At 38.6% G+C, this 25,048-nt stretch overlaps 1 protein-coding gene across 4 annotated transcripts in view; it reads right to left on the reverse strand.

The window, feature by feature from the left end:
- Positions 1–1,525: 1,525 nt before the first annotated feature.
- atp8a1 (ATPase phospholipid transporting 8A1) overlaps positions 1,526–25,048 on the reverse strand; it is a 134,271-nt gene continuing 110,748 nt past the window's right edge. For all 4 annotated transcript variants that reach the window (XM_084429881.1, XM_084429879.1, XM_084429880.1 and 1 more), the window contains 8 exons: positions 21,011–21,089; positions 19,118–19,179; positions 18,781–18,837; positions 17,846–17,953; positions 8,442–8,530; positions 7,734–7,826; positions 7,378–7,469; positions 1,526–4,005 (listed from right to left, as the gene is read on the reverse strand). In XM_084429881.1, coding sequence (XP_084286007.1) covers positions 3,908–4,005; positions 7,378–7,469; positions 7,734–7,826; positions 8,442–8,530; positions 17,846–17,953; positions 18,781–18,837; positions 19,118–19,179; positions 21,011–21,089 — 678 coding nt within the window. In that variant the 3' untranslated portion in view covers positions 1,526–3,907. The remainder of the gene's footprint in view (positions 4,006–7,377; positions 7,470–7,733; positions 7,827–8,441; positions 8,531–17,845; positions 17,954–18,780; positions 18,838–19,117; positions 19,180–21,010; positions 21,090–25,048) is intronic.

A 25,048-nucleotide genomic window follows, 5' to 3' on the forward strand; every position in this document is an offset into this window, starting at 1 on the left:
CTGTTATTAAAATATGTAATAAATAACAGCTCTATTAATGTCACTGACCAACAGAACATGTAAAATGTCTAAATGTCATTTAATTGCCGTATTTCCGCCTTGTCCTGTTTAGATTGATTTCGCATCCTGTTTAATGGCACACACGATGACCGGATTCAGCGTAGTTTGTCTGTCCTCACTGAAAGCAAAATTCCGTGCATTGCATGAGACAACGAAAATGCTTGATTTTTAATATACATAATACCGTTCAAACGTTTGGGGTCAGTAAGATTAAAAAATAAATTAAAATAATGATACTTTTATTCAGCAAGGATGCATTAAACCAGTGGTTCCCAATTCCAGTCCTCGTGACCCACTGCTCTGCACATTTTGTATGTCTCCCTTATTTAACACACCTGAATCAGATCATCAGCTCATTAGGAGAGACTCCATGAACTGAACTGAGTGTGTCAGATAAGAGAGACCTACAAAATGTGCAGAGCAGTGGGTCACGAGGACTGGAATTGGGAACCACTGCATTAAACTGACATTAAAGACATTTATAATATTACAAAAGATTTCAAATAAATGTTGTTCTTTTAAACTTTTAAACTTACATTTAAAGAAAAATGTATCATGTGTTCCACAAAAAAGCTGTTTTCAACAAACAATAATAGGAAATGTTTCTTGAGCAGCAAATCAGCATATTAGAATGATTTCTGAAAGATCATGTGACACTGAAGACTGGAGTAATGATGCTGGAAATTCAGCTTTGCCATCAAAGATCTAAATTATATTTTAAAATAAACACATCATTGCTGTTTTTTTTTTTTTTTTACAGCATTTTTGATCAAATAAATACAGCCTTGGTGAGCATCAGACACTTATTTTAAATCTTTCCGACCCTAAACCTGCGAACAGTAGTAAAACATATTTTGCACAAAATATATTTTCTGAACATACAAACATTTGTTGAATACATTGGGTGTTCATGGGAAATGCTGAGCCAGAATTTTCTCATGATTATACAGTGTAAACAGATTTTGCTTGATGTAACAAGACACCAAGGTCAATTTTAATGTCCTAACTGCCCTTTCAAGAGGAAGGGCACAGCAGTGTACACGTGTTCTGAAGAAGAGCGCTGTGCAGATGGTGACACATCTCAAAACCAATGCACAGCATTAAACGGTTTACTCGCTTTTTAAGGCGCAAACACTATAGCGGCCAGAAGCAGAGATTTATGATTGTAGGGAAGTGTTTGCTAAACTTGTGCAAAAAAAAAAAGTAAGATATGCTCTTGGAAATTTATGGCATGGAAACAAAACAGATTATTGCCAAATCATGACTTTGTGTTCAATAAATCCCCAATGGAGAGCCATGCGATCTGTACTGCTAATACTCCATACATCAACTATGATCAGTGTTTCTCCTGATGTCTGCTACAATACTGTTCCAGTACTAATATATCTTGGATAGCCTTGAGGATTCTTCAGGATATAATTAACAGAATCCGGCGATGCATCAAATCAAATCACGAGAGAAGAGCTTCAGTTGTAAAGTTTATTTCAGTAGTCCTTCATGGCAGTTAAAAGACAAAACACTTAAAAGTTTGCAGTTCCAACATGCTAAACAATCATTTAACAAAAAGACAAAAGAAAGATCCAAAAGAAAAAAAAAAGAAAACACCCAATAGAGAATTCGAAACCATATCAAAGTGCATTTTCATTCTTTAAAGTGACCAACACTAGAGAGATTCAGCGTACAATTAACATTTAGGCTAAACCAAGAACGACTTTTCCATTCATGCAATCAGTCACTTTGACAGACAGGATTTTCAAAAGCAACAGTCCAAGCCTTTAACCAATGTCACATCATATTTCCAGTGTTCGAGTCGGATGCTGACCCACAGAAAAAGCACAGCTTAAGGAACGAAATGCACAGAGCCATTAATGTATTCTTGTCGAGTTAAATAAAAGACGTTTCGGCTTGAAGAAGAAGAAGAAGAAGAAGAGTTACACTGAGATCTGAAACTAAATTAAGAACATGTACAGTACATCCATCCAGATAAATAATACTGCAACTGATATGAACTACATAAGAGAGTATTCATCACATGAAAGATAAAAGAGTGCATTGTGCAACATCTCCGGTCAAGCTTTAGCAGAGCTTCATACAAACCGAGACATACAGACACGTGACGCACACATGCGCTCACACACTTACACCAGCACACACACACACACACACACGCACACACCTGCTGATGTACAGGGCCATGCAATGGCATACAGCTCACCGTTAGTATACCTGGAGTCGTGCAGACAGACGAAACAAGCAGCATCACACAACCGGACACAGAGGACGTCACACACGCATCCTCATTCGAGTCTCTCTGGAGAACTATTGTAGTACAGTTAAAAGGACATGCATACCGACAGGACCACGAACTCTCACGCTGTCACGCACGCATCCGTAACGTAGCTCACATGCACATGCAGACGACACACGTTGCGCAGACGCACTATACAAAACGTGCTCTCCCACAGGGAGAAGAAAACCAACGCACAAACTCCACCATCAAATAAAGAAGCGTTAAGACAGTTGAAGTCACAGGCGACGTAAGCTCATGAACCACGACCAGTTTCTGAAGGGGAACCACAAAAAAGAGGGACGACGTTTTCATTACAAAGCAGATCAGTCCAAAAAGTCACACTTAGTCCAATATAAAAATACAAATTCACAAAATAACTATGGAGACAAAGTTGGATCGATACTGTGTGGGTCTGGCGAAATCCTCCGCTCCTCCTCTATGCTAATGGCACTTATGCTTGAGGGATTATCACTCTGTTCTAAGTCAAATAAACATTATGGTGAACATCTGATCGTCTAAAAGAGATTCACACAAAGAGCTGGACGCATAAGCGGGGCCGAGGTTCATTACGCTCGTGGAGCAGCGTGATACATCAGTATTTTGGTCTAACGTGTAAGCGTGCTATAACGCTGCCTAGATAGAGTCTCTGAAATATTATCTCACTGGGGAAAAAAAAAAAATTCCTGTTAGGCACCTTTGTGATCATTGCAGCCGTGTAAGATGTGGAATGCAGAAACGTGAAAATGTAAAAAAGTAAAAATGGCAGATACGTGCAAGCTAAAAGAATCAGGGACGAAAAACAGATCGATCAAAACAAAGCGGAAATCTAAATAAATCCAAAAAATATATATATATACACCCAGTAACTGGCTGAAGGCAACAACAAATGTAAGGCCTTGATACATGAGATTTAACATGAATCTAAAAATAAATAAATAATAAAAACAAATTAGTGCAGAAAGCATTTGAGGAGTGTAAAAACAACCGGTTAACACCTAATTATTATTTCGAAATACATATTGTTTTTAAAACAGGGACTGCATTTACTTATTTATCCAGTAATCTGGGATATGTCTTTTTTTAGTTGTTGTTGATACAAATAAAATACCGAAACATTAAAAAACAAAAGGGAGTGTTTAATGTGCCATTAATGATTAGGAAGTCACAGTCAAAGACCATTACCACAAACGTTTCTATCACCACCCTCATCAACACCACATTTTTTGGCTGTAACACTCATAGGAGAAAGGAGAGTAAATTTTTGATGCTGTTCTCCTCTGTTTGACAGATCATAAACCATACTGACCGCAGGCTGGGCAAAAATATGCTAGCACAGTGCTAGTGTGTGCTGTTGAACATACAACTACAGCACAACAGAACTTGATTTTTTTCCCCCTCTCTCTCTCTCTCTCTCTCATACCGCTTCATTTTTCCCATCCGTTGTTGCCCAGGGTGCCCTAGGCTGGCCAAAGTTAAACTGACAGGCTTCTGCTCTCTGTCAGCCTTTAAAAAGTTGAGTGACCGCTGAGAGGGGGGCGGGGTCCAGCGAGCCGGATCTCACCACTCATTGGTCCGCTGCTTGGTGGTGTCGTAGGCTCTGATGACCTCAGACTGGGAGAGCACTCCGTTCTCATCCTGTGAGAATGCGTAGCCGTCTGTAAACAGGACCCAGAAAACATGCATCAGATAAATACACTCAACTAAACATTCTGCTGGCAATCTTAGGGGACAAGTCATACAAAATAAATCATATAAAAACATTACAGCGACAAAAACAAGCCTAATTTTGTGTTTCTTTAGCACAAGCCTTCTCTTAAATCATAAATATCTAAATAATGTTATAATCAATGATATATATATATATAATTTTTTTTTTTTTTTTGAAGTACTATGCAATTATATTAAATATTATTCAATTATTAGACAATTATTTTTGATTGTTAATATGATTTATAAATAAATATATGGCCAAAGGCCCTGACCAATATAGTTTTTGCTCAGCAAGAAATAAAAATGTTAATTCTTTATTTTGATAATCTCTTTTAAACATTCTGTTGATTATAAGTAACTTTGCAACTACATGTCAACTAACTCTCATTAGAGTATTAGTTAACTGTCTGCTTAAAATCTGCTAACTCTTTATTGTGATGGTCCTCCAACATACATTATACTGGCTAAAAGTAACTATGCAACTACATGTCAACTTATTCTAACCCTAAAGGTCCTTGCACACTGAGTCAGAATTTTTTTTCGTATTCGTCATTCGGTGGCTCTGAATTGTCAAAACACCTCTCAGAATGCTTGCTACGGATGCGGAAAACGCAGAAAATCGAACCTGATCCGAATTTTTTTATGACGGATGAAAATTTCGGAGGCAGTGTGTAAACGTGATTGACAAAACGTGAGGTTGTATTTATTTTTTAACGTGTAAAAATTCCGGACGAGAATTTCGGACTCAGTGTGCAAGGACCTTAACGGTCTACTAATACTCTGTTAACACTAATTAAAGTTAGTAGACATTTAGGTGCAACGTTACTTACAGTCAACAGAATGTGTTAAAGGAACCATCAAAACAAAGGGAAACCAAGAAAATAGAAGGAATATTGTCCGTAAACTCAAAAAAGAGAATTCAAGGGCTGTGTGGAATATTCACAGAGTGTCCTGTTGTTGGGGGTCTAATAGGGGGTCTAATAAGCCATTACAATGACCTACATAAACTATTGGGACCAAAATGGCTGAAAGTAGTTGCATTGGTCCAAATTAAAGGAGGTCTGTTGTCTGCAGAAAGACGCAACAAAAAGACATCAGTATGCAAGACATCCTCACTGCTTGCTTCCAGAAATAAACAAAAAAATTCAAATCGGTCTCAGAGGGGACCTTGAGAAGTGCTATGGCACTGTGGGTGGGCTGGCTGGGATGATTGGGGAAGTCAATAGTAATTATCTTGGCAGACACCAAATGGAAGTTGGCAGGAAATAAGACACTGTGAGTGTTGTAATGTCTGATTATTGATTCTACCTAGAAGAATCAAATACTTTTTTTGAAGAAGAAATGTGGCTCAATTCATCAAATACGGTCAATGAAGTCTTTGAAGCAAAAAAACAAAACCAAAACATATGTCCTTTGATTTGGGCTCCAAGTAGAATACAATATCTATTCAAATTCTAGTCATTTTAATTTCTCACTCATAACTAGCGCTATGGTCTCTAGAGCACTGCACACGGGGATTGGCCCTTTGTTCTATGACTCACCTTATGTCTCAACCGACTCGACCTCTACCTGCTGGCCTGAGGGGGCACATGCAAGAGGCCGAGGAGGGCAATGCATTGTGGGAATGATAGTGGCAAATTGAAATGATTAAATATGACTCTGCCTGTCAATCAAAACACAGCAGCACAGCAGCACATGCACAGGTGGGGAATGGGAAGGACGTGATGGACAATGCAGGTTTAATTATGGTGTTAATATGTATTGTTTTTGTAAGGCAACTGTAATAATGTTTAGCGGTATGAGCTAAAGGGAAGAGTGCATATAACATCAGACTATCAAAGAACGTCCCCCATCCTCACCTAAAAGCAAACACAAAAAAAATAAGAGCAAATAAAGAGAGGCAACAAACAGAAAAGAAACATGAATGTAAAACTATAAAGAAATGAAAAGGCAAGGGTTTTCAACTGGTTATGCTTCAGGAAGCAGATTTTACTTTGGACATCATCTACATCCACAGCAATAACTGTCTGATACAAAAAGTACACTTTTTTTTAATTTTATTTTTATTATTAATAATATAATATAATAATAATAATAATAATAAAATATTTATTTCATACAAAAATTCAATGTAATAAATGTACAAAAATATTTTTTTTACTTATAACATATTAATTGTTATACTTGTTTTATACTTGTACATTTATAATTAAATAATTTATATAATTTTTTTTTTTTTTTAAATAAAACTATGATAGATAGATAGATAGATAGATAGATAGATAGATATATAGATAGATAGATAGATAGATAGATAGATAGACTGGAGTAATGATCCTGAAAATTCAGCTTTGCATCACAGAAATGATAATTTAAAGAATAATAAATTGAAAACCAATCATTTTAAATTGTAATAATATATCACAATATTAAATTTTTTTCTGTATTTTTTATCAAATAAATGCAGGCTTGATGAGCAGAAGAAACTCCTTTCAAAAACATTAAAAATAGTAGTGTTTCCAAACTTTTGGCCTGTACTGTATATATCTATATATCTATTTATATTCATTTAAAGCCTGATTTTTATATCCTAAATATGCATGATTGTTTATTTTTAGCTGCATTTCAGGATTTGCCTTCAGCATTGTTTTTGCCTGCTGTTTGTGAGCCCATCAGAACAGACCTGCAGCTTATCAGTTGAAAACCACTGAAAGGAAGCACATGGAAAGTGTAGTATAACAGCATATCCACAGAGATAATGTTAGTAATGTAATATGACAGTGTGTGTATGTGTGAACTCTGTGACTGTACATATATGACCTCATGAATCAGCTTTAATAATCAGTCAGTTTTGGACTGCGATATCCTCAGCAAAATCCTCCAGATTTGACACGGAAGCCCATGTTAGGAACTGATAAAAGCATGAGATTTGAGTTCCTGTGCCCAAAAACAGCTGCGTGAGGTGGTGCCATCTCACTGTCTAGCTCCAGCTTTGTTAATGCAGCTGTTCCTTTCGAGTGATATTATGGCTACATTACCTGCTATCTGCAGCTGTCAAGAACAACCATTCTCACCTAAATTTTCAGGGGCTTTGGTTCAGGTTTGTACTTCAGTAAGTGCCTGCAGTTGCACGTCCATAAACCCTTGCGTGTGAGAGTGAACCTGCATTTTGATGCTGCAGATGGGAATGGTGGGGTGTGTGTGCATCAGTGATTCTGCATGAGCCTGTTTGTGATGTATGCATTGTGGAGAACATGTTGGTGTGTCTGTGTCCGTGTGCCTGTGCGTGGCGGAGCACATGAGTGTCGCTGACGTACGGAGTAGATTCTGCTGCATGGAGTCGGACCGGTACAGACTAACGGTGCTCTTCTTAAAGACGTTCTTCAGGAGCTGGGCTCTCTCGGTCAAACTACAGGGAAGGACACAAAGAGAAACAGACACAGACATCATTATGCACATAATGGGAGTCTCATTTCTCTTCCCACAGAAGAGCGATCGAATTAAAGACAAACTTCCTGCTGGACAGATGTGTCTCCAGCGAGAGGCTGAGACAGAATGAGACCGGAGCCGGGAGAGCAGCCAGTAGGATCGTTTACACTTGGAGGTGATCCCTGCTAAACCGCTGTTTTTGCTTGTTCTGTTTTATTATGAATTCACGAGGAATGGCCCTCACCTCTTCCCATGCACCACAGCTCCTGGATCTTTGGACAGCGCCTCCAACTCCTGCACCTCATCAACCAGGGTCTTAAAGCACAACCTTTTCATACTGAGGAAAAATTAACACAAAAAGTTGTTTTTATCCATTTTTATCCATTAAAATGATAGTAAGCATTTTGTAATAATGTTTAGTGGTATAAGCTAAGGGGTAAGAATGCATTTAGCGTCAGACTATCACCAAACATCTCCCATTTGACCTAAAAGCAAATCCCTTTTCAAAATATATATTTTGAAGAACGTCTGCTTGTGCTTGGCTAGCTTTTAATTGCAAAATGCAAAAATTGCTAGACATTTTTTTTAAAGTCTGGACTGAATTCAGTGTGCAGATAGCAATTTTTTTGTTTGTTTGCAATGACTTTTTTGGCTCTATGCACATGAAGCAAAATGATTTTTTTTATTAATTTGGAGCCAACAATTTCTTCTAGTTTACCATTTCATTTTAGTAATTGCACTCATTTTTGTCTACTGTTTGCAACCCTTATGAGAAAAGACTTGCAGCCTGCCAGTTGATACTAAGCATGAATAGTAAGCATTTTAAATAATCCATCAATGCTTTTAACTTTTTATACATGAGAAAAAAATGCTGGTCTTCTTAATAACAACCTCTGGTGACCATATAGGAAGTTAAGGGTTGCATGGCTGGCACTGAAGAAACTCAACTCACACTTTGTAGGCCACATCAAATACCAGAGAGGTGATGGGAATAAAGATCAGACCCATCCAGAACACTCCTGAACTGAACATCATGTCCGCCTGGAAAACACACACACACACACACACACACACACACACACACACACACATGAGAAAGAGCACGAACAGACAGAATCTGTGACTGATTTGTAAACTTACAACCATTTAGCTGGACTCTCACAACATCAGTACTAAGAGCTCAGCTTTCAACCACCAATCTGACCAAAACTTATTAGATGTAATCTAGTTAAGGGGTGTTGGAATGTGAAGTCATCCTGGTACACTTAAAAAATGTATGTGTGACAGATGGGAAGCCAGACAGACAAGAAAGGAGGAATAGGAGGCAGATGAGAATGGCAGTCAGCTAGAGTACTGATCTCAACTGTTAACTGCTAATGGTACTACCCAGATCACCTTTCTAAAACCCTGCTCCCAAATGATGACCTGACCTGTCAGAATGCCTTTGCTTCATATGATACATGGGAGGCAGTGGAGTAAGATGTCACCATATTTCTAAAAAGGGCTCATCATACACAGCTGTGTGTGACTGACAGAAAAACATTTTTTGCATGTCAAAGTAAACCGATATAAAATCAAATAAACAGTTTGGGGGCAGCAATTTTTTTTTTTTTTAATTAATACTTTTATTCAGCAAGAACTTTTTAAAATAATTTTACAAAGATTTATCTCTCAAACATAGCTGTTCAAAGAATCCTGAAGAATTTTTTTTTTCAAAGCATATTTATAGTATTATATCATATAACCATACGTTATTATTAGCTTTCTTTCAAATTTAAGCTGATAGCAGAGATCCTATATATAATTAAGCATTTTAGTATAAAAAAAAAATACATCTTAACTTCATTCTCCCCTATGTGTGTGTGACAATATGAAACACATATGAAAATAAATCTAAAGAAATACACTGAAATCACTGCATAGATACCAACACAAATAGTTCAAAGTGCCTAATGTTTCTGCTAAACTATTTTAACCTGGGCTGAGAATAAGTGGTTAGGACTTTTTTTTTTTTGCAGGCCCTTATTTGTGTCATATTAAAAAAAAAAAATGGATGAACTCAGGTATGCATAGACAGCACTATCTGTTATCGCATTCAAGATTACCGGATGTTACCATCATAAGTCTTAGAAAGCACTGCATGGTACTAAGTGCAAAACTCAGACACATAAGTCTTCATTACTTGAATCAGTTCATAGCTGGAGCAGGATACATTTCCAGAAAATTCCAAATTGGAACAGAATAAACTCGTTATCTCAAAAATTTCCACAACCAAAACAAATGAATCCTAAACCAGAGCCAAAAAGCAAGGCAGTATCAGAACACTCATCTGCCAAAATATACCCATGAATTAAATAAACAAGCAGCGAAGAGATTTATCAGTCTTAGGCTGGGTGATACCGAGACAATCAGTGAGGTAATGATATTAAGGTCTTCAAAGACATCAATCTCTCCGATAATTAAAACAGTTTGAGGACAGTGTGTCTTTACATTGTAAAACATCTTAACAGAAACATCCAAACTGAACAGTGTGAAAGCCAGTGAGGGAGCAAGGAAATTGGAGAGAGAGAGAGAGAGAGAGAGAGAGAGGGAGAGAGAGAGAGAGAGAGAGGGAGAGGGAGAGAGAGAGAGAGAGAGAGAGAGTTCTCTGTGGTTCCACAGGGTCTGATTCACAAAGACAGGGATATTCTGGCGTAGGCTAGTGGGGTGTGAGATGCAGTCGTTTGCGCTTATCCTGTTTGCTTTGGCCCAGCTGTGTTGAAAATACCTGTCATTAAATGTCAAAGAGCACCGATCCACCCCCTTGCAATGCTATTCTACATACGTGGTTGCGCCACTTGTCTAAACTCGGCGCTCCAAGACAAATCATCTTCCTGTAATCTAAACCAGTAAAGGCCCCAGCACAAAGCCGAGAGGCACACCTGCCTGCAGCAATCTACCAAAGTTTCAGGTGTTCCCAAATTAGCTAATCTACTCACTATTACAGGAAAATAGACTTTGATGTCTAACAAAACATCAGGGAGGCAGGAAATCTCAAATGACTGGAAATCAAAATGGCTTCCTCCACCCTACTAATGTCATCTTTGACCCTGAATGAAACAAGTGTTCTGTGTTGCCAAGAGGAATTAAAGAAAATTGTGCACGGGTGAAAAGATATTCATGTCGTGCTGAAATCCAACAGTCCCAGAGGTAACATGTAATTTTCTCTTTGATAATAGCAGTTTAATCATTTTCATTGGAGGCCAATGCATCGAACAAACAGACAAGATCTGAAGGGCTCAAATACATTAAGTATGAACAAAACCAACAGTGGGAATTATTACCTATGTAAGTAAAAGGTCAAACTTCATTAATGTTTTCCTGTTAAGTTGTGTGTTATAAATACTCCTAAAAATCAATAAATGGAATAATTATACCACTAACTGTACAATTTAAAATGATAAAGTGAACTTTGAAACATTTTCATGCAGTGTGTTTTTTTCAACAATTTCTATGGAACAAATAGAATCAATTCTGGAACAAATACAAAAAAATCCAGCAGGCTTTGGGAGCGTGCAGGCCAGGCCGTAGGTGTATTTTTAGGTCAGAATAATAAACCGCAGTGGCCTAGTCTCGACTGGCAGTCAAGGGTATCCGCATCGACTATTTTGACAGGACATTGACTCCCACTGTGTCTGCCGGACACATTCTCAAACAAACATACACACATCATGCAACTTCGCTGTTGGAAAAACCCAGTTTAAGCTGGTAACTGTGTTACATCTACTTTCTATCTGGCCATTAGCAAGCCACTATGTTAAAAAAAAAAAAAAACAGCTTAAATTGGTAGGACTTTGCTTTTAGCTGGTCCAAGCTGGTAAACCATCTAGGACCAGCAACAAATCCAGTGCTTCAAAACACAGTTAAAAACTTAAGCTTAAGTTTATTCCAGCAGGACTCCCCTCTTTAACCTTAAAAACAATATCCATGTAAAATATTAAGTATGCAAATGCTCAATTGTGCAAAAATATGCACACACAGGCTCCCATCATTTGCCAAAAGCAATCACTGAATGTGTTCTCCAAAGCTGGCATGTGTGCTATTTGAAGGGTTTTGACTACAGCCAAAGGTACCACTGAATGGGATTAGATGATCATGTTACCCTGTTGGATTTGGCCATATTGTAAATACAACTTGGACAAAAACTGTTGCTAAATGGGAATCAGACAAAAACAAACTCATAAGCACACACTGTAAATAAGTTGACATGTACACAAACCTTCATTCAATTGCTCTGTCAGAAGTACACACAAACAGACCATTTAAAATCTTCAATCAGGTCTTTCAAAACCTGAAAGCAAACGTTGACAGATTCTATTAGCGCTTAAAACAGGGGAACTGAATCTGGCTGTTTATCATTCAGTCCCACGTGGTGACTTCCTCTGGTGATTGACGGGATGGATTAACTATGCCTGGATGCACTAATCAGTGGTGCTGTGAAACAGCAGAGTTTGGCTGCTCATGCCTGCCAGTGATAATGTTGGCCCAAGAATGTTAATACCACCCATTGTGATGGTAAATATGAGATGAGAACAATTCAGACATGGTCATTCACCCTCAGCCTGGCCCTTTGGCTTTAGGGACTAAATACTAACGCCTGAGCCAAGCCGACTTTATCCACGTTCACACACACAAAGTCATGTGCAAGAAGAATACAAAATGCTTTTGCCTTTTCTCCCAAAAACTAAATATTCCACTTGCAATTAATTCAAAAATGCTTTTAATATAAGCCAAGTCAGTCAAAAAGTCTAATGTCAACTTGTGTATATAAACAAATGTTCTATCAATGTTCCTCTGGACGGTTTGTGGTTTTGAATGTGTAGAGCAAAGTCCCAATGGACCAGATGGTGAAATACACGGCTGGATTCCCATCTAAATGTTTGTGGTATTTGAAAGAGAGAGAGAGAGAAAAAGAGAAAAAGAGGGAGAAGAAAAGCAAGAAAGAGATATCTAATTCCAATAGGGCCTGCAAATACACCAATTCTTGGCTGCTGTCATCTCAAAGCATAAGGGATGGAAGTATTTACATCACAAGGTCTTTGAGAGTCCAGTATGGAAAACACGCCCTAATATCCAGGAAATAAAAAAAATAAATACAAAAAATACAAAGAACTCAAATAAACGAACATTGGCATGCGCTCAGAGTGTGTCGAAAATTAGTCACTCGGTTGGGGGAAAACCATTTATTCACAGCGCACACACACACACACACACACACACACACACGTTGGGTTTCCATGTTTTACGGAGATTTTTTTACTGTACAACCTGTATATTCTATCCCCTGACCCTAAAGCTACCCATCACAGAAAACTTTCTGACTTTTTTATAAAAAAACAAAACAAAAAAAACATAATTCTGTATGATTTATAAGTTGTTTTACTCATTGGGAGCAAAACATTTCCCCACAAGGTCAAAAACTACTGGACATTTGGTCCCCAAAACATAGGGTTAACCAGGTTAAAAAGTTTGAAAAAGAGCAGATGGGCTCACACACACATACACACAGTTTCCAGTAAGCAGTGTAACAAGAGCAGCAAGTTTTATCTGCTGATAGGGAGAGTGAAATCTCGTACATCAAAGAGAGTGGAACAAGATGAATGGCCTGTCTCACACAGATACCAGGTGCACTTGAATAAAACAGACCTGTCTGCTGCATTCAATGGAAGAAAGGAGAGGAATGCACCACAGAACACCTTCAATGCAGCTACATCTACCAGTTACATCGCGTCTCTGACATCTAAAGATTTTTTATGCATCGTTGTAGGTTTTTCTTTTTTTTTTTTTATCCGCTGCGACTTTCTTTCGAGTGTTATCTAAATCCTACACGCCTTTGGACGCAGGATGTTATGCGCGTCTGTTCAGAAGTGCATTCATGGCATGGCTGGCTGAACGTGTGTGTTTTTAACAGGTGTGTGAAATGAGGAGAGCTTTGTAATGGCAGGGAGGTGATAGTTGGTTAATCGGTAGGCTCTTGATGTCGAGCACAGTATCTTAAGTTGACTTGAGTGGGACATGGTGTGATAAGACTGTCTGAACTACTGTGGCAGAGTATTAGATCACAAGTATATTGTTAACATTCATTATTTGAAGATGTACAGCAACTCGATTTTACTAAACCGACTACAGAGTGCAGCCCGGACACATGAGATGCTGCCAATGATGTCATGAACGGTGCAAAAAACATGTCCCACACTTTCATGGTTTGTCTCGGTCTCTGGGCGGCACAAAAAGAAGTTTCAGAGCAGTTCAGACCATCTCGAAGGTCTGTGGTTTGATTCTCTAATAACAGTACAAACCCCAGGTTAACTTTATTGTCACATTTTTGGGAAACTACCAATAAAAAAAATCATTTTTTTTTAGTATGCTATCATGTGATCCACATTTAGACAATGCAGGTCCTAAAACTAAATAGTCATTTTTTTAAAATGGTTAATTGCTCGAGTAAGCGCTACTTAAATATGCATACTTTGCATTTCTCAGTACTCCAAACCATTTGACGATACAATTTTAATAAAAATACATACATTTAAAAATGATTTACAGTTTTAGCCAGCCAAATTAAAATTAGTTTCTATATTTAATTGTCAGTTTCCTATCCAAAAAAGAACTACAATGGTACTCTGATGGTACTGGTAAAATAAATAAAATACATTAATTCAGCAAGGATGTGGAAGGAAGTGACAATAGACACATTTATATTGTTACAATGTTTTTTCCAAATAAATAATATTTTTCTGAACTTTTAGTCATTCATCAAAGAATCCAGATTTTTTTTTTATCAGTTTCCACAAAAATATTTAACAGCATAACTATTTTCTACACTGATAATAATAAAAATAAATGTCTCTTGAGCACAAAATTTGCATATTATATTGATTTCTGAAGGATCATGTGACACTGAAGACTGGAGTAATGATGCTGAAAAATCAGCTTTGCATCACAGTAATAAATTACTGTATGGATAAAAATACAATTCAAATAGAAAACAGGTATGTTAAACTGTAAAAATGTATTTCACAATATTAATGTCTTTTGTATTTTTGGTCAAATAAATGCAGCCTTGGTGAGCATAAGAAACTTCTTTCAAGAACATTTAAAAAAATCCTATTGCCCCCAAATTTTTTAACGATACTAGTATACCATAATACTTGATTCATATACTATGGTATTTTTATGCTACTCCAAGGCACTTCAAAAAAATACCTTTGGTACATGTCCAAATAATGTGTGATTTTTTAGTGACAATTCAGCTAAATAGGTTTAACAGTGTGGCATGTCGTTTATTCATTTTTCTATTTCTTAGTCTTTCTCTTCAGCCCTTCAGGGAGCTGTGGCAGCAGTCAGAGATGGCTGTGAGGTGGCCCAGAGTTCAGGTGTGTTCAGGTGCGCCCTCTCTCAGGTGTCCCCCGTGCTCTGGTGTAGTGCTGTTGCTATGGTTCCCCTCGGCATTGAGTTACCCTGAGCCTCTGGGGTCTGATCTACTCTACTACCCTACATGTAGAGGAAAAGAGCTGATAAAAGAGCCCACTTGACTGGCTATTCAGGACGGGTGTGCAGGACACATGTGAGAGGGAGAGGCTACTGTTTCACAAAGCCAGATGCTGGGATAAAAAACATTTGCTTTTGAGAGGACGTAGACAACGGCAACAACGTGTGCTAAAACAGAGTGTCCAGATTGTGTATAAATAAATAACAAAAATAAACCAAAAACATACAAAACTATTATAAACACATAAGTGTTCTGTCTGGAATCCAGGACTGGAATTCTCGCACAAGCAGATGTTGATGTTTTCATAGTGCACTGTGAAGACAGGTGACACAAATAGGGCTTATTAGACCCCATTAGGAGATTATGAGGTGAGAAAAGAGCCGAGACCTGTGGTGCCCCGAGGCCTGACGGAGGTGTAGAGTTTCCAGCCCCCTGCTCACCCTAATGAACACACACAAACTCTTAATGCTCAGATTATGACACAGATAGTGTAGAGCCCCAGGCCAGAGAGAGGGTGGTCTGTGCGTGTTTTAAATCACCTGACACATCCAAGAGCCCCAGGGGTGAGGATGGGCTGTGTGTGTGTTTTTTTTAGCTTAGCTATATTTATAAAAACATATTTTTTTAATTAAAAATTATTAAAAAGGTGTGTGTGTGTGTTAGGGCTGTAGTCAAGACCACCTTTGTCGAGTCCAAGACAAGTCCAAGACCGGGACTAGTCGAGTCCAAGTCAAGACCGAGTCCAAAAAGGTTCGAGTCCGAGTCAAGACCGAGTCAATTGACTAATTCAAAGAACAAAAAAAAAAAAAAAGAAGATTATAGCCTAATAAGCCTATAAGCCTAAAGGAGCACACACATTCGTTTCGACTGTATGATCAGCCTGTCAATACACGCAATGTCAACCAGTTAAACTGCATGAGGGAGGGTCGAGCCAACACACACACACACACACACACACACACACACACACACACACACACACACACTAGAGATGCGGATAAACTGCGGATCGGACGAATGACGAGACGAAAAATAATATTTTAATTAAATTCGGGTGGGTGGCGGTTGGTAAGAAAAAGAAGGTAAGAAAAAAGTCGGAAAACTTTGCCCATTAATTAGATCATCTAGATGTGCAAGGCAAGCAGGCAAGTTTTCGGTTTGTTATGGACAATTAAAAATGTGAATATTCACGTTGCACTAGCGGTGGACTTTAGGCGAGTTTATTTAAACATTTATTTTTTAAAGAGCCGTTTGCGAGTCAAAACAGCCGGCTCTTTTCAGTGAGCTGAGTCAAACGAGCCGGCTCACGAAAAAGAGCCGAAATGCCCATCGCTAGTTATTAGGTGGCCATTGGCCAGTGTTTCACTTTCCCTCCAATAATATTTTGTTTTAATATCGCGGCGACGTATGTGTGCTTACTGGGAACATTATAAAGACACCTGGACTCGGTCGAGACCTAAAGCCATATTTGGCAAGACCAGTGGCCGAGACCGAGACAAGTCCGAGTCCGAATTACAGCGAGTCCGAGACAAGTCCGAGACCATAGAAAAACGGTCTCGAGTCCGGACTCGAGTCCAAGACCGGACTCGAGTACTACAGCCCTAGTGTGTGTGTGTGTGTGTGTGTGTGTGTGTGTGTGTGTGTGTGTGTGTATGCGTGTGTGTGGTGTGTGTGTGTGGGTAATAAAATACATTAAAAAAAGAAAGAGCAAAGAAAAAAAGTTGTTCATAAAATAAATGCAAAATAAATCCAAATGACTTAGTCAAATTATAATTAATTTACTATAATACTTAAAAGCAATACAAAACATCAATACAGATTTATTTGTTAGATTTAAGGTATTGAGATTAGCAGGATAAATGTTAAAATGTGTGTCTGTTTCTTAACTTGCAGTATTTGTTTTGACAAATATGCTGTAAATGCATCCCAAAAATGAGCTAAAACTTACTAAAGGCCCTGATATACTTTAAGTGAAATCGAAGAACGAACAGATGTGACGTAATTTCGAACAAAATCAGGCTGAAATGAAGTTCGTTTGGAGTTAGTTTTAAGAGTTCGAAACAGCTTGGCAAAGCAAAATTTCCGGAAATGTTTGCTCTGGCTGCTAAACACCTTTGTACTACCATTGGTCCATGACGATTACATAATAGGTCGGTGTGCGTGGAAGCTCCGCATTCTTTCACGTGAAAAGTCTCGTTTGGCCTGTTCAGTCAGATGTCCGTGAGTGAAAACATGAACACACATGAAGAGCTGCTTTACAGTAGAAAATGAAGTTGTACTTCTGATTTTAAGCTATCTATTGTATAAAGAGATATATAAATAAACGTGACGTGACTACTGGAGTGCCGTATCAGATGCTTTTCTAATGCTTTATTATTGAGAGAAGAAAGCGCTAACATAAAAAGGGGACATTAATAAACACCCACTTCCGTTCAAAAGTTTGAAGTCTTTTTTTTTTTAAGGCTGCATTTATTTGAGCAAAACCACAGTAAAAATATTGTAAAATATTGTTACAGTATTAATGTATCAAATTAAAACTATTTATTATATATTAGAATATTTGTTAATATGCAATTTATTCCTGTGATGGCAAAGATGAATTTTCAGCATCATTACTCCAGTCTACAGTGTCTCACAATCCTTCTAATATGCTGATTTGGTCCTCAAGAAACATTTCTTTTTATCAATTTTGAAAACAGAGTAGTGATAAGTCATATTTTTGGGGAAACCTTTATACATTTTATCAGCATTCTTTCTTAGATGAATTTTTAAGAGTAGGTTTGTAGAGTTTTTGTTGTCGCTTGTACTGTACTGTACGGTCTTACCTCTCCTGACATATCCGGGGCAAGAGGAATCAGAGGCCACAGGGAGGAGTAGATGCCAAAGAAGACTACCCACAATCCAATGCTGCCCCAGATGGCAATGTGGCTGAACTAGAAGTCAGAAAAGATTAGAGAAAACACAGTGATTTGAGGAGAGACGTCATTCTGCTGATGATAATGCCTGACACTCAGACAGTACAAAACCTCATCTGAGTGATGCATTATAATTTTAGACGAGTAACATACATAACAAAAACCTTTAACACACATGAATTTTACATGAACACATGCTAAATCACAAGTGTGCACATATGGGAGCATGTTACTCCCATGTGTTTTTGTTTAAATCACACGATCATCAAGCATTTGAGGCTTGAAATTTGCACATGTGAAACATTGGTACCACATGTGACTGTTCCAAAACCACACAAACATCATGTGATGTTGTGAAAATTACACTTGCAAAATACATTGCAGTGAAAAAGACCTTTTCGCATTTGCACATTTTTTTTATATGCATGTGGTCAGATTGTAAATGCAACTACATTTGGTTAAAAAAGATGCATGAAAATGCATGCAAATACTGCATTACGATGACATCATTGCTTTTGATTACATTTTATGCTGAGTTTTTGCCTTGCAAGCACTGTAATAACAGTAATACAATATCTAATAGTAATACAATTTCAGCACTGCATTATAATTGCATATCTGAATAAATGCTTTTATTAGTGATGCAACATGACATCATCCTTGAATTCTCTGAACTTTTCCATGACATCAGCGGCAGAAGAAAAGGGTGAGTGAGAGGAGTGAGAAGGGGTGGAGGAGCGTGTTTCTACTGATAGATGGACAATGAAGTGAAAGGAAATGGGAGGACACAGTGAAATGGGACAGAAAAGAGAGAGAGGGATGGAAAGAGTCATCCAAACGCTCACCATGGTCCAGGACGACGTCTCCAGCCCAGCCTTCAGACACACCGTGATCACAACAAACTGTGAGAGAGAGAGAGAGAGACAGGTTCTTATCTGAGTTTGCATATACACAGAAACAGATTAGATTATAAAGACCTAAGACCTAATGAGAGACAGTCGGTTGACAGGAACTTCCAAACAGTGTGCATAAAAAGTTGGCAAAAAGGGAGTGAAAATCCTCAGTGCAGCCAGACTCAGCACAGAAGGAACATTTCACAGCAGGACAACCGGGACAAAGTGTCAGGCGACGGGCAGGAGACAGAGGTGCTTTGTGAGGATCTGAGGGCCCAAATGCACTTACTGTATAAACCATGTTGCCTAAGAGGAGATAGTCTGGTGTCTTTCCGTTTCCAAAGACGGTATCTGTAAGGAGAATCAACAATAAAGCTTTTAGAGTGAAGGATCACATGCTAACACACATACGTACATACACAGGTCAGTGGGACGGTGCTAGATAATACTCCATTAAGATGTTGAGCTCAAGAGGGCTCTAACGCTCACGTTTAAAGACAAGAAAAAAGACAGTTAATATTAAAAGAACCCACCCAAAAATTAACCAAAAAGTATTAAATCAAAAATATTATGCCACAATGCTGTTGATGGTGTGTTTTTTCTTTAATATTGGTTAGAATTTAAATGTAGATTTTTTTTTTAAATTCTCTTCAAAACTTTTATGCCCATCTAGGGGCAGATCCATGGTCTAGTGGAGCTGTGATGCTGGTGTGGGTTATGCAATATTTCCCATTTCCACCTCTTTCTCTCTATTTCCCATACTCCGTGGCAAAAGGCCAAAAAGGCTTTTATGCAAGTTTAATCTGTACCAACAAGCTTGTAACAAACTCATCCTTCTCACATGACACACCTGTGCTCCAATGGTCATGTGAATAAAAGGTAATGGCGGGTGTTAAAGGAGCTGATGACAGCCGTATACAGAGGTTTTCGAGGATTTCCCCAAATCATTGAGGATTAATTGACCGTAGAGAAAAGCTTGGTTTTCTAGAGTTTTTAGGATGATAGTTTTTGGCTCGTGCTAACTGCTTCAGCAAACATCTCTGATTAAATAGTAAAAGTTGCTTGAAATCTGGGAAACTCATACACAAAAGTGCACACATGCCAGTGTGGTTTATTGCAGGAGCATTAGTCATTCTTTGATTGTAAGTGAGAGCGGATGATCCAAAACCATCAGCACTCTGGCACAGCGAAACACAACAGACACCACATGTGGATCAGGAAGGGGTGTGTGTGTGTGTGTGTGTGTGTGTGTGTGTGTGTGTGTGTGGTGCTGACAGTCTGTCAGTCAGAGAGAGTCTCCTTTGCTTTGTTTAAAGAGCAGGTCTGATTCTGACTGTGTGGTCCTGAAGTCAGCCAGATATTTGTGCTGACACACACACACACACTCGGTTCACATACTTGACACACTCATTTATACATTCTTACACTTACGAAGACATGTAAAGACCATAGAGCAATTTATTAAATTATAAAAAATAAAAGAAAAAAAAATAATGAAAATGGTCTCATTATTTACTGTCAAGCTTTGAAATGACAAAAAAAAAACCCACCATATATGTAGTCCATATGACTTGAAAGCTACAATCCAAGTCTTTGAAAGTGTATGATAGATCTGGGTGAATTTAAAGAACAAAAATATAAGTAATTGACTAAAAATCACAACATCTGTCCTAGCTCTCTTTTGCACATTCGCAAGAGGAATAGTGATTTGTGAGTCATTCTGTTGAGTTGAATCTTTAAATGAATCAGCGGATCACTTTCACGAAACCTATGAATGATTTGTTCTCAATCCAGACTGATCTAGTTCTCAAGTTTAACAAGCATCCTTTTTTTTTGAAGCTTAACAGCCCTATCCCTCATTCCTTTTCATTAACAATCAGAATATTTTTTAAAACCGCTGCTTTTGGCTTTTAGGGAAGAATGTCAGACAGGATAGCAATGACATAAGTAAATGATGACAGAACTTTCACTTTTGCATGAACTATTACTGACTAAGTATGTGGATATGGAGAAAGAGTGTATATGTATGTGTGTGTCTATAGGAGCGAATGATCTTGAGATATTCATGGTGGCCAGTGAGAAGTAATTAAGCTGAAGCGAGACTAGGCCAGTCTTTCACTATGACACTATGACCTCAAAAAAACTAAAAAACTAAAAGTAGTGTGAGTGTGTGTGTGCTTACCATGCTGGAAGGCCTTGAGGGGGAACCAGAAGAGAATGACTGAGTGAAACAGGCCGTTCAGACAATGAGCCCAGAAGACCTGCAGCAGAGTGGAGGAGAAAAAAAAAGAAAAAGAGGCATGAGAAAGACGATGGCCACCCTAACCCTGTCGGTGACCCCTGACCCTGGGCCTTTGTGCACTCTCAGCGCTAGGCTAAGTGGAAGGTTTGTCAGGCCTCCCTACTCAATGGCTACCCCGCTGACAGACACTTTGTATATCCTGTGAGTGTGGAGAGACCAAGAAAGAGGGAGAGGAAGGCACGCCAACTATATGAGAGATGTCAGTAAGGGGTGTTTTTCCGCCATCCCTTCTTTTTCCCAGCAGTTAGTTGCCTCATCGAATTTCCCCAATCGTTCCTTTGTGAGTTACGAAAAAAACCCAAATCCTTCATGGATACTTTTAGTACAAACACAGACAAGTTTAAGAAATTAAGATGTATGAGTGTGTCGCTACAGTGCATGGTTATTTGGGAGCATGGAAAAACTATCGCTTACACAGGTACGACATGAAGTCTTTGAGTGTCCGCGTCTGTATACATGGGCGTGTGGACTTTGGATGTGCCATTTAAACAAATATCCTCCTCCAAAACCGCCTTGTTTTGAATTTACATTATGCAAAGACATGGCCAATCAAAACACTAATGGGCGATGTAGCATGAAACAGCCGTGAAATGAAATCAGGCACGTCACAGGTCTAGTTTCCAAACCCCGTATTTTTTCCCCCCAGCGTTGCTCTTTTCACCTCTGAAAAGACGGAGACTGTTCACTGCCCAGAGACACAACAGATTATTCCCATATTTATAAGTAAAACAGCATAATATTTGTTCTGAGAGAAAGTCAACGGTAGTAAAAGGTCCATTTTTATTTTAAAATTGATTCACTAAAAAAATATGAATTTTTTATTTTATTGTAATGAACCAAATTTCCATGGCAGTGAGGTCCAATTTATGAATGAATTTATCCTTTTAACTGGTTATTTTTAATTCAAATAAAAATGATTCAGTTGCTAAAAAGGAATAGTTATATATAACCATTTTTTTTAACGGTATCACTATTTTTATGGTCCCTTTTAAACATTCTGTTGACTATAAGTAACTCTGCAACTACATGTCAACTAACTCAGAGTATTAGTTAACTGTCTACTTAATAACTGCTAACTCTTTATTGTGATGGTCCACTAACAGACAATCTACTGACCATAAGTAACTTGCAAGTATATGTCAACTTAGTCTAACCCTAACCCTACAATCTACTAATACTCTAATTAAAGTTAGTAGACATGTAGGTGCAACACTACTTATAGTCAACAGAATGTGTTAAAGGGACCATCAAAATAAAGTGAAACCGTGTCAACTTCTACACTAATGTCCCTCCAACATGAATAAGGACTTTTAAAAAACTCATATAATTGTTTTATGTGAGGAAAGTCTGTAATTATTTAATCACCAACACAAATTAAATTTAAGTGATGAACTATCATTTTAAAATCACTGTAAAGGAGAAGTAACATATGTATTTGCAATAAATGTTAAATAAACAATCCTGAGGACAAATGGGAACGTTAACAAGTTACTCAAACAAATCAAATATCTCACACACTTCATTCAAAAGTTTGGGATCTGTAAATCTCTTGTGCTCACCAAGACTGCATTTATTTGAAGAAAAATACAAGAAAAAAGTAATGTTGTGAAATATAATAATTCATGTGATGGCAAAGCTGAATTTTCCAGCAGCCATTACTTCAGTGTCACTAGAGCCCCTTTCACACAGCGCATTGAACCCGGGAAATTGCCGGCAAATTGCCGGAACGCCTTCTGTGTGAACGCAAACACGACCCGGGTTTAATGCCGGGATCGATGCCGGGTTGGGGACCTAGTAACATTGCCGTGTTCAGTCCCGGGACGCGCGCTGTGTGAACAAAAGCCGTAATAATGCCGTGTCGTAGTGATGACGCTGAAGCCGGGATCGTTCGCCAGCTGTGAAACGGTACGAAATGCGCAATTTTATGATCGAATCAGAGAAATAAATGCACAAGCGTGGTTTCTCGAGAGAGAAATCGCAGCTCATAAGCAAACTGAAGACGCTGCTGAGACATTACAAGTCACATCGATGTCACGTGTCTTTCCGGGACATACATGGGTTGTATGTGAACGCGCTCTCTGATTCCGGAAAATCACTGGCAGTGTGAATGAACCAAAATCAAATGAACCCGGGTCAAATCCCGGGTCACTTTATCCGTGTATTTTCCGGAATCTCTGTGTGAAAGGGGCTTAGGTGGTAACCCTAAGCCTAGCAGAAAAGTACTGATTAAAAATACTGCATTTCAAAATTTGTAAGTTAACATTCAGTTTCTTTTTGCGCTAACACCATCACAAGTTTTTCCAAAGCTAACAGTGTGTGGCGGCCATGAAATCTCTTGAGGGGGATGGGATGAAGAGAAATGAAAGAAAATGGAGAGAGTGAGAAATACCCTGAGATTGTCTTGTTCTGTGTTGTTTCACAGAGGCCCCGTACGACCTCTTGGCCTCCATGCCCTGACCCTCTCACCTCCGGTATCGTCGGCAAAGCAAAACAAAGCTCAGGGCTCCGGCCCACAGACAGTCGGGCTCATCCTACACCCACAGAAGGGCACTGTGGCACACCCCTCCTATTCTTTGGAATTAGTGGTGTTTGCCAAGGTCATACTTAAGTTTCGGGGTTTGTTCAAATCCATAATGCTTAGGTATTCAAATTTTCCGTCACCTGTCCCGCACTATACAAACATTAATCCAGTGATTGGGCTTTAGATTTTCACATATTAGGCAATAAACATCAATGCACACACACATGTAAAAAAGGTCAACAGTGTTGTGATGTATGAAGCACAAACAAAGCGGCTTTCTATCAACACGGCCAAATTCTCATGAACAATTTGTTGCAAAAGCTGCGTGGTGAAAATCCAGGTTGCATGGAATCCTATTGAAATGACTGGATTTTACCCACAAAAATGTGCTGTAAATGTGACCACACCTTTATATTAAAATTGGGACTTGAAAATATCGGGGGGGGGGGGGGGGGGGGGGTCTTTTGACCTAGCAACCATGACATACAAAAAAACACTTAGAACACCTTAGCAACCACATAGCAATGCCCAAGCAAACAATCCAAAACAAAACATGGTCCAAATACCATGGGGAACAACCTGTTCTCCCTTGCCCAGTACATTACACACACAGTCCTGCAATGAATGCTAATGAAATCAATAAATGTTCATAATCATTTGTCACAGGGAGGCCCCAAACTCCTCCGTTTCTAAGCAGGTTCCTAAGAATGTAGGTGTGAATGGGCGTCTGTCCTGCCTGAAGCAAAGCATTGCGTTCTGTGTGACAGCTTAATTGCTTAAACTAGCATGAAAGGATAAACTTTATTTTACGCCAACTATTGCCAGACACCCTAATAAGCCTTCTCCAACTATGTTGGGCTACAAATAAAGCCAGACGGGGACAGAATGAAAGAGAGAAAGAGGCAGAAGGAGGGAGGGATGGCGAATGCAGTGCGTTGAATGAGTGCAATAACAGCCATCCTGGGGTGTACGAGGGGCTTTGCCGTTATTAGGGAGACTTCAGTAATTAAAAGTAAAAAGGGACACTGGGGGTAAAAACCTAAATATTTCACACCCTTTGTTCCTCCCCAAACTAATACATGATCTTCTCTCTCTGCTTCCACAGAGACTTGGGCTACGTTCACACAGCATTCACGTTCATACAGACAGTATTCGAAATGCTATTGTAAGTTGCTGTGTGAAAGGGACATTTCTAGACTCACACCTGCAAGTAAATATTTCATCACGGCCAGATGAAAACGCTAAATTATCCAAATTGACAGACTGTGTTAAAGATATAAAAGATTGGATGACGCGCAATTTTCTTTTATTAAATCCAGACAAGACAGAGGTACTAATCATCGGTTCAACAAACCACCCACAAAACCTCTCGCAATACAACTTTAACATCGTAGGAT

The sequence above is a fragment of the Rutilus rutilus genome (genome assembly GCF_951802725.1).
Source record: "Rutilus rutilus genome assembly, chromosome: 14".
NCBI lineage: Eukaryota > Metazoa > Chordata > Actinopteri > Cypriniformes > Leuciscidae > Rutilus > Rutilus rutilus.